Source organism: Rhinolophus sinicus, linkage group LG06, assembly GCF_036562045.2.
Source record: "Rhinolophus sinicus isolate RSC01 linkage group LG06, ASM3656204v1, whole genome shotgun sequence".
Taxonomy (NCBI): Eukaryota; Metazoa; Chordata; class Mammalia; order Chiroptera; family Rhinolophidae; genus Rhinolophus; species Rhinolophus sinicus.
The window spans coordinates 164,313,449-164,329,192 of NC_133756.1; the positions used below are offsets into that span (position 1 = coordinate 164,313,449).

At 52.8% G+C, this 15,744-nt stretch overlaps 1 protein-coding gene across 4 annotated transcripts in view; it reads left to right on the forward strand.

The window, feature by feature from the left end:
• NADSYN1 (NAD synthetase 1) overlaps positions 1-15,327 on the forward strand; it is a 30,011-nt gene extending 14,684 nt beyond the window's left edge. For all 4 annotated transcript variants that reach the window (XM_019755672.2, XM_019755674.2, XM_074336896.1 and 1 more), the window contains exons 10-21: positions 677-751; positions 1,648-1,772; positions 2,270-2,318; positions 2,804-2,906; positions 3,358-3,526; positions 5,031-5,166; positions 6,268-6,374; positions 9,548-9,679; positions 10,053-10,122; positions 13,189-13,317; positions 13,822-13,998; positions 15,074-15,327. In XM_019755672.2, coding sequence (XP_019611231.2) covers positions 677-751; positions 1,648-1,772; positions 2,270-2,318; positions 2,804-2,906; positions 3,358-3,526; positions 5,031-5,166; positions 6,268-6,374; positions 9,548-9,679; positions 10,053-10,122; positions 13,189-13,317; positions 13,822-13,998; positions 15,074-15,124 — 1,323 coding nt within the window. In that variant the 3' untranslated portion in view covers positions 15,125-15,327. The remainder of the gene's footprint in view (positions 1-676; positions 752-1,647; positions 1,773-2,269; positions 2,319-2,803; positions 2,907-3,357; positions 3,527-5,030; positions 5,167-6,267; positions 6,375-9,547; positions 9,680-10,052; positions 10,123-13,188; positions 13,318-13,821; positions 13,999-15,073) is intronic.
• The last annotated feature ends 417 nt before the right edge of the window (positions 15,328-15,744 follow it).

Here is a 15,744-nt window from a genome sequence, read left to right on the forward strand (position 1 = left end):
GTAGTGAGGCAGTATTCTAGTAACATGATTTGATTAGGAAATTTTTTTTCATAAAGGAATAACATCTGTGAATTAAAGCCATTCTCTTTTCTGCTATGTGTTGCAAGCAGCAGAACCTCCCCTCCCCCACCTCATCTGGGGTCAAAGGCAGGGAAGCATCACGTCCTGTAACACATGCAGCATGTCCAAGCCAGGACGCTGGCGTGGTCACTGGGGCTCTGGCTCTGCTTGTCTGCCATTCGCCAGCTTGGCCTTCCTTCTCGGCTTGCCTCGCCTCACCAGGACAGCTGCAGCCGCTCCAGCCCTTCCCATCCCCACACAGCCACGTTCCAAGGCAGAAAAGGGGCCCTTGCTCCCATGGGTCTTTCAGAACAGAGACACTGTCTCAGAAGCCCCCAGCAGACATTTGTTGTGTCCTGTGCCGTGATGACAGGTCACTGGGAAGTGTCTGGATTCAGTGGAGGTTCTGTGGCAGCAGTAAGAGGGAAGGGCATTGGGTCGTCAGCAGCACTGGCCTTCCCCTGTCCCTGGGCCCCTAGGAATCCACAGGTCCCCAGCCCCAGCCTTAGAAGCTGAGACTCAGCTGTGTGCAACTTGGCACACCTACTAAAGTAGTCAAATTGCACGCATGAGAATAAAAAACAAGAAGTCACACTCTCTTTGAAAACTCCTGCAGGAAGTTCTCACCGCCACGTTGGACTTGGAGGATGTCAGAAGCTACAGGGCGGAGATTTCATCCCGAAACCTGTCAGTAAGTACATTAGTAGACACCCATGTAGGACACTGGTCGAGGACCCAGAAACCCCCCTTTTTTTTTTTTTGTAAATAACGGCTTCATTGAGATATCATTCCCGTACCATACAGTTCACTGGTTTCAGCACATGACCCAGTGGGCTTTGGCATAGTCACGCATGTACCATGCAGCCATTATTACCGTAAGCAGTTAGAACATTTTAGCATCCCGAAAAGAAACCCGGTACCAATTGGCTGTCACTGCCCGTCCCACTTCCCCAGTCCCTGGCAACCACTGATCTATTTTCCGTCCATGGATGTGCCTGTTCTGGATGTTTTATGTAAAGGGAATCACACAACATGTGCTCTTGTGTGTCTGGCCTCTTTCACCAAACGCAGTGTCTTCAGGGTCCATCCATGTCGTCACATGTGTCAGTGCATCATCCTTTTTATGGCCAAATAATATTCCATTGATGGGACGTGTGTGTGTTTATTCATCTGCAGCTGACCATTTGGGTTGTTACCATGTTTTGCCTGTGGTGACTAATGCTGCTGCAAACATGTGCCCAGGTATTTGGGGGATACATTTTCCCATTTCTCTTGAGTGGAACTGCTGGGTCATGTGGTAGGTCTATGTCCTCATCTTTTGAGGAGCTGCCAGACATTCCCACACCCCATCTTACATTCCCACCAGTGACGTGCGTCTGAGGGTCCCTACTCCTCTGTCTGCTCCAACACTTGTGACCGTCCATCTTTCTGAGTCTAGCCGTCCCAGTGGGCGTGAAGGGTCTCCCACGGCAGGTCAGACGTGCACGTCCCACTGGCTGACAGAGTCCTGCTCCTCCGCCCGTGTCGGGACCCTGTGAGGGTTTTGGTACAGAGAGGTTGTCATTGTGTCGTCCTGTCCATCTACAGGCCAGCAGGGTGAGTCCCTACCCCCGCGTGAAGGTGGACTTTGCCCTCTCGTGCCACGAGGACCTGCTAGAGCCACTGTCTGAGCCCGTGGAGTGGAAGTACCACAGTGCTGGCGAGGAGATCAGGTGGGCGGCCCCTTCAGGGCAGGCGGGGGCCCACGGGTCTCCCCCTCACCCTGCGCTGCAGCTGTCCGCTCTGCACTGGGGACCGCATGGAGCAGGCGTGATGGCTGGTTTTCAGAACCTGCCCGGGCAGCCACTTGGTCAGGAGGCAGCCACACGTCGTCGGGGCTGAGGGTGAGGACGCTGCACCCACACCACCGGGTGCCACGCCAGCCCCACCGCTTCCCTGCACTGAGACCTTGAGACAAAGGCTCTGCCTCTCCTTTCTGTGACTCAGTTTTCCTATTTCAAAAGGGGGCTAATGACAGTACCCACCTGCCAGGGCTCTTTTAAGACTTAAAATGTGTTCATTCACGTGAGGTCCTTAAAACAGAGGCTGGCGCCTCGTGGGAGCCCAGCTCTGCTGGCGGCTCTCACGGCCTCCACCTCGGCACCTGCCCCAGGGAAGCTGCTCACCGAGTCAACGGTTCCCACACCTAACGCTTTCCATCATTCCCCAGCCTTGGACCTGCTTGCTGGCTCTGGGACTTCCTAAGACGCAGCCAACAGGTAAGACTTTGGCGTCTCACTAGCTGACTTGCTCCTTCTGCTGGTTGGTTTGCGTTTGATTCCATGGCAGACTAGCGATTTTGTTTTTTAAATGCAAGCAACCAAAAGCATTTCTTCACTCTGAGTCAGTCGGGAGCTTGGTCTCCACCAGCCAGGGGCCATCGTGGAGTCCTATGGGGGAGGGTCTCCTGCCGCTGACATTCAGAGTTATGGGACACCATCTCCTGCTAGTTTGGGATCACGCCCATCTGTATTTGCCATGCAGAGTCAGACGTGGCTGCTTTCCACAGGGAAAGGTCTCTGCCCTTTAGAAATCATAGTGGGATGTGGAGGGCATCTTTTTTTGCTCCCTCAGTGAGAGCTTGGATGCCCACGAGCATTTTTGTGGGCACTCATCAGGGTTTGCGGGTGGAGCTGGGCTACTCTTTGGGCACGTTGCTTTCCCGAGGCTCTGCTCACACCTGCGTTTGGTTGGCCTGTTGCAGGCGGGGTTTTTCCTGCCCCTGAGTGGTGGGGTGGACAGCGCAGCCACCGCCTGCCTCGTCTACTCCATGTGCCGCCAGGTCTGCGAGGCTGTGAAGAACGGAAGTAGGTGACATCTGTGGCCTGAGGAAGGCCCCAGGGGTCAGCCCTTGGGCCGCCTGTGGGAGGAGCAGAGGAAAAACTCAGGTCGTGGGCGGAGGAGGCTTTGCAGACGTACTCAGATGTCATAACGTCATGCCCAAGTCCTGGGGCTTGGGGACAGCAAGGCCATTAACGTCCCTTCCCAAGGGTTTGGGTCCATGTGGCTGCGTCCATGAAGCCACAGGTGCATGCTGTTGCTGTCTGTTGTCAGCCTGGCCCGACGGACGGCACAAGGGCTCTGGGGTCGGGCAAAGCCTCCCGCTGTGCCATCGAATGTCCCCTTAGTATATACACCTGGGACCCGGGGCTGACGCTACTTGTCTGACGAGATTCCTGGGGCGATGGAGAGAGACTAGCTATGCAGGCGCCTTGCGCACAGCAGCTGGCTGCCACCCTTCTGTCCGGCCATTTTCAGATCCAGAAGTGCTGGCTGATGTCCGGACCATTGTGAACGAGATCAACTACACCCCTGAGGACCCCCGAGAGCTGTGTGGACGCGTACTGACGACGTGCTACATGGCCAGCGAGAACTCCTCCTGGGAGACGAACGACAGGGCCAGAGACTTGGCCCAGCAGATTGGAAGGTAGAGTTGGTCACTGGTGTTGGGCACACCCGGTGGCTGTAAGCACGGGAAGCTCCGCCTGTGACGATGTTTGTGGTAAAATGCACATCCAGGAGTGGAGCTGGTTTTCATTCCTTCTTGGTTTGAGCCAGATTTTAGGGAAACTGCATCGGTTCCACCCTGAGTCCTAGCTGTCTGATCCCAGCCTTTCCCCCCCTTGCATCCAGGCACAGGCTGCCAGGGCGATGTGCACGGGACGAGGTGCAGCCCGCTGTGTGCCTGGGGAAGGTGGCGAGAGGGCATCTCCCTAGAGAGGGACAGGTAGTTCCATTCCAAGTGTTCCATTTATTCTGCCTCTTAGGAAAAAATGAGGCGCTCATCCTGTTTGCTGAGCTCAGCTGAAAGCTGCCCCCCAGCAAGCCCACTCCTGGGTCTACACCCAAAGGGACTGACCACGGGGACTCTGTACCCCCATGCTCATAGCAGCAGCATTCGCAGCAGCCACAAGGTAGATACAGCCCAGGTGTCCATCCACAGAGGAACGGATAGTAGCAGTGTAGTCGTAGGAGGTCGGACAATTAAGTTCGCAAACTTGTTGCAACGATGTTGCTAATGTTTTTTTGTATCAGGGATTGTTCATTATGTGGAAGTGCTGAAAAGGCTGCGTGAAAAAGTCAGACGGCCTGAACTTCTCGCCAACAATTCATGGCTCATGTATCACGACAATGCACCAGCTCACACGGCACTGTCTGTGAGGGAGTTTTTAGCCAGTAAACAAATAACTGTATTGGAACACCCTCCCTACTCACCTGATCTGACCCCCAGTGACTTCTTTCTTTATCCAGAGATAAAAGAAATATTGAAAGGAAGATATTTTGATGACGTTCAGGACGTCAAGGGTAATACGACGACAGCCCTGATGGCTATTCCAGAAAAAGAGTTCCAAAGTTGCTTTAAAAGATGGACTAGGCAGTAGTGTCGGTGCACAGCTTCCCACAGGGAGTCCTTCATAGGTGACTGTAGTGATATTCAGCAATGAGGTATGGAGCACTTTTTCTAGGATGAGTTCATGAACTTCATTGTCCGACCTCATATTCAGCCGTAAAAGGAGGACGTCCTGACACCTGCTGCGACGTGGCTGGACCTGGAGGACACTGTGCTGAGTGAAACAAGCCTGTCACAGGAGGACACCTATTGTGTGATTCCGTTTCTGTGAAATGTCCAGAACAGGCAAATCCGTTGAGATAGGAAGTGGAGTAATTATTGTCAGGGGCTGGAAGAGGACAGTGTGGAGTGACTGCTAGTGAGCACAGGGCCTCCTTTTGGGGTGATAGGAATGTTCTGGAACTAGACAGAGGTGCTGGCTGCACAACCTTGTGAATCTACTGTCACTGAACTGTGCACATTACAGTGGTTAAAGTGGTAGGTTTTGTGTGATGTGTGCTTCCCTGTGCGCGCGCGCACACACACACACACACACACACACACACACACACACCTGCCATGCCCACCCTTTGTCCTTCAGCTATCACATCAGTCTCAGCATCGACCCCGCCGTGAGGGCCGTCATAGGCATCTTCAGCCTGGTGACGGGGAGAAGCCCTCTGTTTGCCGTTCACGGAGGAAGCAGCAGGGAAAACCTGGCCCTGCAGAACGTACAGGTGTGGCTCCCCGCCTGCCATTCTCACCACGTGGGGGGACCCTGGGGACGGCCGGTGCTGGGGCCAGCGGCCCGTGTGCCTCATCAGAGACTCTGATCCTGCAGCCTCCTGGACAGGTTAGGGGTCTGCGTGTGTATGTGTACGTGCGTGAGCGTGCAAGCGTAAGGGGATGCGAGATAGCATGTACAGGAGTTGGAGTGTGTAAGTGCAAGAGTAAGGTGTCTGAGAGTGTATGAGTGAAAGTATGTGTGAGCATAACTGAGTATGAAAACTTGTGAGAGTGAGATGGGAGTGAGTGTGAGTATGTGAGTGTGGGTGCATGTGTGTGCATGTGTAAGAACGTGAGGTGTTTATGAGAATGTGTTGGGTGCACATGTGTGAGCATGACTGTGTATGTGAATTTGAAAGTTTGTGAGTGAGATGGGGCTATAAGTGAGAGTACATGTGGGTTGGGAAGATTTGTGAGTGAATGAGTGTGCACGCAGGAATGAGTGTGTATGTGGCTGTGAGAATGTGTGCGTTGGTACGAGTGAGGTGTGCATTGCACACTCATTTGTGTGTCTGTACATTTCCCATATCTTCGGTGAGAGGCTCAAATACTGCCCTACCCCCGGGCTACGGCAGGGGAGCTGGACACTGGTCAGCTGGTGGAGGGAAAGGGGCCCTGGGCTCCATCCAGCTGCTCAGAGCTGTCCTCTCTCTGTCCCCTTTCTGCTGGACATGGGTGGCCTTCCCCTTCTTCAGAAACTCCAGTGGTAAAGGGATGAGGTGGCCGAGATTTCTCCCAGCTGGCTTTGCAGCCCAGTCCTGCCACTGACACGCTCTCAGTGCCCGGTTCCAGGTCCTTCCATCTCTGACACGGCTACCGCTGAGCGCACACGGGCACCATGGAGATGGGCCATCCCAAGGCGCATGCACAGGACACCTTACTCTGTCTTCTTTGGACACCAGAAAGCTGCTAAATGCCTCTAACTTTCCTGTTTTCCAGAGGTTGCTTGGGGAGACCCTTTCTTTCGAGCTGTGATGGGATCATGGTGTTAGTACACGTGTCCCCCACGTGTGTCCCCTGCACAGGGTGACGTTTCCCCTCCTGTCGTCCAGGCTCGGCTGAGGATGGTCGTCGCCTATCTTTTTGCCCAGCTGAGCCTCTGGTCTCGGGGTGCTCGAGGTGGACTTCTGGTGCTGGGGTCCGCCAATGTGGACGAGAGGTGTGTATGCCTGGTGGGCAGCGGGAAGGGTCCTGAGTGCCCCGAATCTTAGAGCATGAGTGCTTCCACAGCACCTCACCGACTCTCTCAGCATCTGTCATCTCGTGTCTGGCAGGACATGTGTGGCTCCTGCGGTAGCATCTCTTCTCCAGCACTTCGCAGTGGCTGTGAAGACTGGCCCTTCCTCTGGCTCCCTCCCCTCCCCCGCCCCTGCCCTCACCCAGCTTTGTGGTTCTTCCTTCACGTGTGTCTGGAACCCGCTCCCCACCCCTGAGCTGCGTGTTTAGGATCACCTTTTTGTCCTCGGCAATTCCACTGCCTCTTACATCTGTTCTCTGTGCCAAGTTGTCACCTCCAAACCAGGTAGATCATTTGTGATGGGCACAGAAAGTGCTCTCTTTCTCATATTGCACCCTGGTTGAAAAACAATTCAGGTTTTTCCAGATAAATTTCATCTGACCTTCAAGCCAAGCAGTGGAGGCTGCGAGAACTTCTCCAGCCTCAGTTTCCCCATTTCCTAACCCCGCTTCTCTCAGTTGTTCTCTTTGATGCTTGTAGGTGTTCCTTGTTACCTGAGAAATTTCAGAAACTTTATTTGTCATTCATTCCTCTATTATATGCATCAGTGTGTCCATCATCCACCTAGCCATCTACCCATCTACCACCATCCATCCATCCATCCACCATCCACCGGTCCATCCATCCACCATCCATCCATCCATCCATCCATCCATCCACCATCCACCCACCCACCCACCCATCCATCCATCGTCCATCCATCATCCATCCATCCATCCATCATCCATCCATCCATCCATCCATCCATCCATTCATCCATCCATCCATCCACCCACCTACCCACCCATTCATCCACCATTTATCCATCCATCCATCTCTCTATAGTATGGGTGTTTTAATCTTTCTACGTCCTTGCGTGTCTGCAAATGTGTTCTCTGTTAAATATTTTTGACTTTTGATTTCCTACTTTATTTCCTAATTAGAAAAATTTGAAATCAGCGTCCTATAGCTGGTAACAATTCTCACCCTCTCCATGCATATTTTGTTAGATTTCATTGCTTGTCTGTTGCCTGTGGTGCTATTGTAAGGGAATGACTTTTCAGGAGGGGTCTGATGGCTGGTGTGTATTCTGAGCCCTGATGTAGTTGAGAATATTGGCGTGTTTTGCTTTGTTTCGCTTTTGTAAATGAACAAGAATTTTATTTGTTACATAATTATGTTACTGTAACAATTCCCCTTCACAAGTCTTATCCATTGTTTTCTGATATTTAATATTTTAGCAAAAAAATTTTTTTCTCTGGGTAGTGGTTGTGTTCCAGGTGCTTAAAATTTCTAGATGTCTATTTAGAAAATAAATTTATGACACCCACTTAAATATTCACCTCTTTCTTTGCTCTTTGCTACTAAGCCTCTCATGGGTAGACAGAAGTCTTCCTCACGTTGGGGAAACATTTTGTCTATTATTGTAATTGTGCTTTTTCTGTCCGATTTGTATCATATCTGTGTCCGGTCGATTTTTATTTGCTGCGTCCCTGTCTTCTCATTGGTCATAGCCATTTCTTCTTTTCCTTTACATGTTGAGGTAGAATCTCAGGTTTATAGTTTTCTATCATGTTGATTTGTTTTTAAAAGTTGCTTCTAATTCTGTGCCTTACTTGCTTCTAATTCTGCTTTTGGTCCTGTTGTGTTCCATTCACTCATCGTCAGATAAGCATCAAACAGTTACCACGTACCAGGCATTCCTGGTGCTGTGAACAAAAGAGAAAAATAATTCCCATTTTACTCTAGTGGAAGGAGACAGATAATAACAAAACAAATCCCATATTATGTGAAAATTGCACAGAGAACTGAAAGGGGGAGTTTGGGAGTGTGGGATTGTACATGGGGTGCCAGGGAAGGCCTCTCGGAGAACTGTTGGTTTATAAAGGTCTGCGGGCAGTGAGGAGGGCAGATGCAGCTCAAACAGCCTGTGCAAAGGCCCTGAGGTGAGACCCTTCCTCTCTCAAGGCTTTATCCGTGAAACAGCTCCTGCCAAGTGGTGCTCACAGGGCAGGTGCCTTTTCAACCAGATCAGGTGTAGGCGAGTGTTTCAGGTAGTGGGAAGCGGCTGTCTGGGATGCCGGTGTTTAAGTGTGAGCTCTGAAAATGTTGAGAAAGGCACCTGGTGAGATAAGCAGGGCCAGACACCGGAAGGCCTGGTAAAGAAGGACCGCACTGAGGAGATTCAGACAGCCACATGGGTGTGGCCAGGGATGGCCTTGGAGGTGGGTGGGCTTGGGATGGGGATGGAGACCTGCAGTAACCCAGTGGTCCTGTGAGAGAACATGGTGCCTGCGTGGTGCTAGGGGGTGGGAGATGGGGAGGGGTGCGTCCCCTGAAAGGTGGCCGAGTGTCCTGCGGCTGCTGCAGCTAATGCCCAGTCAGTGGCTAGTGTCCTCTTGCACTTCTGTGTGATCGACGTTCGTCATGGGTCTCACTGGGCTAAAAGCAGCGTGTCGCAGGGCTGGTTCCTCTGGGCAGCGCAGAGGAGGGTTTGTTCCTGGCCATTTCCAGCTTCTGGACGTGCCACATCCCTTGGCTTCGTGGCCCCTCCTGCGTCTGTAAAGCCAGCGCTGCAGCATGTCTGTGCCTGTCCTCTGTGGTCACAGCTCCCTCTGACCCTGACCCCCCCACCTCTTTGTTCCACGTTTAAGGACCCTTCGGGTTACACTTAGGGCCCACCCAGAAATCCAGGACAAAAGCCTCGTCTCAGGATCCTCACCTGATCACAGCTGCAGGTCCCTTTTGCTCTGTAAGGTCACACCGTCACAGGTTCTGGGGTAGGACGTGAGCATCTTTGGGGGCCACTCTTCGCCCACCGTAGGAGGCATCTAGGAGTGGACAGGTGTGCAGGTGGCCCTGGCGCTGGGCTCCACCCTGCCCTGCTCAGGACAGACCTGTTTCCCGGCCCCACGTCTCGTCTGGCCCCGAACACCTCCCCTCGGTCATTGGCAGCTCTGCCCTTGTCACGGTCTGCCCAGCCGTACCACACGTCTCCGAGACCCTCCGGTTGGCCAAACTCTGGGGGAAGCAAGTCTTGGGATGATGGGGGGCTGGACGGCCCAGCCCCCAGGTTGGCGGGCCCACTGCCCAGACCACGTGTTCTCTCGCTGCAGCCTCCTCGGCTACCTGACCAAGTACGACAGCTCCAGTGCTGACATCAACCCCATAGGCGGGATCAGCAAGACGGACCTGAGAGCCTTCATCCAGTACTGCATTGAGCACTTCCAGCTCCCCGCCCTGCAGGGGTGAGCGCCACCCTCAAGGCCAGAGATGCGGCCATGTCCCCGCAGAGCCCCAGGCTCCCCTCACCCCACTCAGCCACCTCCCATCTCTCCCTACCAGCTGATGAAAGCAGTCCTGCCGTTCAGCAGGCACTTGGGGTCCCACACCCAGGCCACCCCCTTCCTTCCTCCTTGTTCTTGCTCCCCAGTCCCATGGCTCTGGCCAGATCAGGCAGCCGCTGCCTCCCTCGTCCCCTCACCGCCCATCCTCCATCGGGCTGGGAAGTCTGATGCCGCTGTCCGTCTCCAAGCTGCACAGAGAGTCTGGTGTTTTAATAGTATCTGTTGGATTGATTAGTACCCAGTTGCCGTAACTGACTGTGTGTCTTGGCTGTAGCATTCTGGCAGCGCCGGCCACCGCAGAGCTGGAGCCCTTGACCGACGGACAAGTATCCCAGACTGACGAGGTAATGGTGGTGGCTTTGTCACCATGCTTCTCCCCATCTCCCTACTCCTGATGTGTCTGTGCTGGGTTCCTCCACAACCTCCCTTCTGCCCTGGGGAACCGTGCTCCATTGCTGGGTTCCTGGCCTGGAAGCCGGGCTCAGCATCAGTCCACTGCTGGCCTTTGACCTTTGCACTCAGCTATGTGGAGGTTGAGGCCTGAGAGGAGGAGGGGATGAGGTGAGTGGGGAGGGAGAGCGTGGACGAGGGGAGTGTCCGCATGTGCTGTTGGGTGACCTCAGAGAAGAATCTCTGTGGGCCCTTCTATCCCGTGGTGGCCTTGAACGATCGGGCTGGTTGGGGTCATAGACTGCAGTTTGCAGCTGTAGTGGACATGGATGGAAGTGACCGTGGACTGTCATAAGATCCGTGACAACTGACCTTCCTGCCTCCAGCTCCTTTAGTCACAGAGATTTACTCTTGTATTTTCTTCCAAGAGCTTGATAGTTTGGGCCCTTATATTGAGGTCTATGACCTAGTTGAGTTAGCTTTTGTGAATGGTGTGAGGAAGGGATCCAGAGTCCATCCTTTCGCTTGTGGAAATCCAAGTGTGCCAGCACCATTTGTTGAAAAGACAGTTCTTTCTCCTGGTGAGTTGTCTGGGCATCTTGGTTGAACATCAGTTGACTATAAATGTGAGGGTTTATTTCTGGATTCTGTTCCCTGACCTGTGTGTCTGTGTTTGTTTTTCAGAACCACAGTCTTCATTACTGTAACTTTATAGTAAGTTTGGAGACCAGGAAGTATAAATCCTCTCCTTGGTTCTTTTTCAAGATAATTTTGGAAATTCTGTGTCCCTTGAATTTCTATATGAATTTTTAGATCAGCTTGTCAGTTATTGCAGAAAAATCCAGCTTGGATTTTTATTCCATTGAATCTGTCGATCAGTTTGGTGGTTGTTGCCGTCTTAATACTCTTCAGACCTCTGACCTATGAACGTGGGGTGTCTTCCCATTTACTTCAATCTTTGTGAATGTCCTTCAACAATGGTTTTTAATTTTCAGAGTATATGGTACACTTCTTTTGTTAAATTTATTTCTTAAGTAACTTATTCTTGTAGGTGCTATCATTATAAATGGAACTTTCTTCTTAATTTCATTTTTGAGTATTCATTGCCAGTGTCTAGAAACACACTGATTTTCTCTACTGTTTTTCTATTCTCTATGTCACTAACTTCCCCTCTATCCTTCTTATTTCCTTTCTTTTACGTGCTTTAGGTTTCGTTTGCTCTTTTCCGTATGTTGGAAGATGGGAGTTTCCGTTACTGATTTAGATATAGGTGTTTACAACTGAAAGTTTCTCTCTCAGTGCCATTTCCACCGCAGCTCATAGGTTTTGGTGTGTTGCGTCCTCATTTTAACGCATTTCAAGTATGTTCTGGTTTTCCTATGATTTCTTCTTTGACCCATTGGCTTTTTCAGAGGGCGCTTCTTAATTTCCACATACTTGTGAATTTCTGAAATGTCTTCCTGTTACTGCATTTCTAATTCTGTGTCATTATGGTCAGTGAGCACACTTTGTGTGATTTCAGTGTTTTGAAATGTACTGAGGCCTGTCTTATGGCTGAGCCTGTGGTCTGTGCTGGAGATTGTCCACTGCCCGTGAGAAGAACGTGTGTGCTTGTCAACTGGAGTGTTGTGTAGATGTCTGCTAGGTCCAGTTGGTTTGTAGTGTGCAGGCCTTCCATCCCTGGGTGATTTTTTTTTTTGTCTTGTTCTAGCCATTGTTAAAAGTGGGGAATTGAACTTTCCACCTATTATTGTTGGATTTAAGGAATTAAAGTGTCACACTAGAAAATATTTCATGCAAAAGGAAGCAGTAAAGGAGGTCCTGTGCCAGGACCCATCACGTGCTGCCAGCTCAGTGGTGAGCGAGACACATATGGTCACTTTCCCCAAAATGCTCGCCGTCCCCTGGAGGGGACAGACAATCAGGAAGTAACCGTGATGGCCCCAGGTAGCTATGAGTCCGTCCACAAAACCAACCCGGGTGACCCGATGGTGGCAGTGTCCCTTAGAAAGGGATCGGGACAGGCCTCCCAAGGTGGTGACATTGGAGCTGAGGCCTGAGGGAAGACCTGGGTGGCAGTGGGAGGAGGCTGGGCCCGGTCACAGGAGGCCCCCAGGCAGAGGTCAGAGCTGTCCTGCTGTGTCACCAAGTGCCAGCATCACCGTCTGTGTCTCCCTGAGAAGTCTCTGGCTGTCTGTTCCGGGGCAGGAATTGAGAGAGGATTGGAGCCAATGTTGAGAAAGGGTTCTGCTCGCGTAAACCTCAGCGTGATGCTGACTTGTGAGTAGGCCTGAGGCTTCCCTCAGCCTCTGACGTGGCCCAGCTTTCCATGTGCCCGGTCCCTTTTCTCTGCGTCTTCCATCCTTCAGGGAGGTGGGCTCACTGAGGCAGGCCCAGGGCCGGACATGGAGGCTTGTGCTGGTTTCCTGGGGCTGCTGTAACTAAACACCCCAGACTGGACGGCTTAACCCACAGAACTGCGTTCTCTCCCGGTTCTGAGGCCCGGAAGTCCGGAATCAAAGTGTTGTGGGGCCTCACTCCCCTTCCCCTCACCTAAGGCTCCAGGGAGGGTCCTTCCTGCCTCCTCCAGCTTCTGGGGGCTCCTGGCGTCCCTGGGCTCGTGGCCTTCTTCACCTGGTCTCCTCTCTGCGTCTTCTCCTCTTTTGTCTCTTATAACTGTCACTGGATTTAAGACCCACCTCGAATCCAGCCGGGGTCATCTCATCTTGAGATCCGTAATTACATCTGCAAAGACCCCTTTTCCAAATAAATTCACAATTTGTAGGTTCTGAGGCTTCAGACGTGGACATATCTTTTGTGGGGGCCACAGTTCCGCCCATCCCAGTCCTCAAAACCAAATGTCGGGCTCTTTGTCATTTTTTGTGAGTGCCACCTCCTCGTCGGCCCATTGGTGTGGGGATACGAGGCCTCACTCAGCATCTGCTCCTGGCCCTTTGACCTGTCCCCTGGGTCTCGGTTCCCGTCTCCACACAAAGCTTTCAGCACTCTTTGCTCCACAGGAAGACATGGGGATGACATACGCAGAGCTGTCGGTCTACGGAAGGCTCCGGAAGGTCGCCAAGACGGGGCCCTACAGCATGTTCTGCAAGCTGCTCCACATGTGGAAAGACAGCTGCAGCCCACGACAGGTACACGGCACCTGACGTTCCACAGGGGCTTCGACTCGCAGGGGCAAGTATGTGCGGTGTGACCTCCCAACCATAACGCTCTGACTACTGCCCGCTCCCAGGCCTTCCCCCGGCCCCGGAGCTCGACCACCCCGTAGCAAGCAAGCTGCTCCCTTCTTTTGGGGGGGGCAGAGTATAAGCGTTGAGGTCGGAAGATCACTGCTTTTCTGCTAGCTTGTTAGAGCGGAAGCCTGCAGACATGGTGGTCCCCACAGAGCCTCCTGGAACCCCGCTCAGGTCTCCCGATGCAGTGTCCTGGGGTGCTACTGTCAGAAGCCCACAGTGTTGTAACTCCCCCAGCCGCCCAGGCCTGAGCTCTGGCTGTGTCCAGTCCTGCCTTCTGGACACTCAGGTGCGACAGGGAACCGTGAGCTCGCACGGCCCAGAGTGACACGGGGAAGAACCCCGGCCTCAGATCCCTCCCGCTTCGCGGATGTGACGCCTTGTGTGTTCCCCGCCCACCAGGTGGCTGACAAAGTGAAGCGGTTTTTCTCCAAGTACTCCATGAACAGACACAAAATGACCACGCTCACCCCCGCGTATCACGCCGAAAACTACAGCCCCGACGACAACAGGTTCGACCTGCGGCCGTTTCTGTACAACGCTGGCTGGCCGTGGCAGTTTCGGTGCATAGAAAATCAGGTAAATCCGGCAAAAACCATTCCTCTCACGTGAAAGACCCATGGAGGAAATAGCAGCTCCTTTCCATTGAGGATGGCATTTTTATACCATCCTTATTTCTGCAAAGGGACCAGCATGTTTAAAGCCGGTCAGAATTTGGCACGTGCACTTTGGGCTGTGCTGTACCTACTGGGTCTGAGCCCCCAAAGTGGTGGTGGGGTGGGCTATGTCATAGGCCAGTTCCCATCCTCTCCAGACAACTGGCTGTGCCATCTTCTAAACCACCCTGCTTTTCCTTTTTCTAGTGAATGAACAATAGAATAAAGGAAGGATTAATAAAACCAATTTAATAAAGCAGGTATAGAGCCTCCCCCCTTCCCTTCTGCATGACAGACAGCAAGTTACATGCAGCCCCCTCCCCAGTGCTAACCTGCTGGGAGGAGAAGGACGGCCCATGAGTGACATAGGGATACACCGAAAGTGATAAGCTGGGCAGTGCAACGCTGAGCTCGAGAACGCTGGGGGCTGGCAGGAGCCCACTTTCTGTCTGGTGGTCAGGGGGTGTCTGAGGAGGCGACATGTAAACGGGAGATGCACAAGGGAGCACTGCGAGTCCTCAGGGTGAGGTGTTGTCACCTCGGGGACATCAGGCCATGTCTGGAGATGTTTTTGGTTGTCACACCTGGGGGATGGGGTCTGTGCCCCTGGCGCCTCTGTGTCCTGCAGAGTGCGGGACACCCCCTCCCCCAGGGAAGAGTTAGCAGCAGGCGGGGCTTGGCTCCCTCGGCATGCGCTCAGCGATGGGTTCCCCCAAACCAGGAATGGGGTTCAGAGGCTCTACAGCCAGATCAACAAATGTAGAAACCCGAGAAGACACAGAGAGATAAAGGTGTAAATCGCCTGTGGTCTTCCCCCCGGAGTGACCACGTGGATGTGGCGGCAGCCCCTTCCAGACTTTTCCATGCACGTGTCTGCATTCAACCACGTTTAGTGCCTTGTAGACACCGTTCGTAACCTGCTTTTTCAGGTCCGTGACTACTGTGTAGTGGTGAAACGTCTGCCGTGGACGCTGTTTTCACGTGACTTCTCTTCCCAGGTTCTCCAGCTGGAGAGGCGGGAGCGGCAGAACCTGGATGGCATGGACTGATGCCGGGTCCGTGGGGAGGGCCCGCCCTCCAGGACCCCGTGTGCCCCTCACTGGTGACCTGGAGCCGGAGCTCAGCCACTCCCTACCTGGAGGAATGTCAACGAGTCTCGAGTCTCGTTTCACATTTCAAGGGAGAGGGATCTTTTAAGTCTAGTTCCTTCCCCCAAAAAAAGGCTGAAATAAAGAGAATGATTTTTAACTCACTCTTTTTTTTCTTTTTTTTTTTAATTTATTGGGGTGACAATTGTTAGTGAAATTACATAGATTTCAGGTATACAATTCTGTATTACATCATCTATAAATCCCATTGTGTGTTCACCACCCAGAGTCAGTTCTCCTTCCATCACCATATATTCGATCCCCCTTTACCCTCATCTCCCACCCCCCACCCCCCACCCGCCTTAACTCACTCTTGAAGCAAGCGCTTCCCCGGCTCTCTGCCTGTCATGCTCCTGAGTCTCGGCAGAGCCCCCTGTGGACGCAGTCCGGAGCCCAGGGAGACTTGCAGACAGGATGGGATGGAGGAGATCCCAGGGTGGGGGTCTAGGCTGGCTCACCCCGCCCGTCACCCACCCTCCCAGTCTTGGCAGTTCTGCACCGCGGCTCTGCTTATCTTTTCT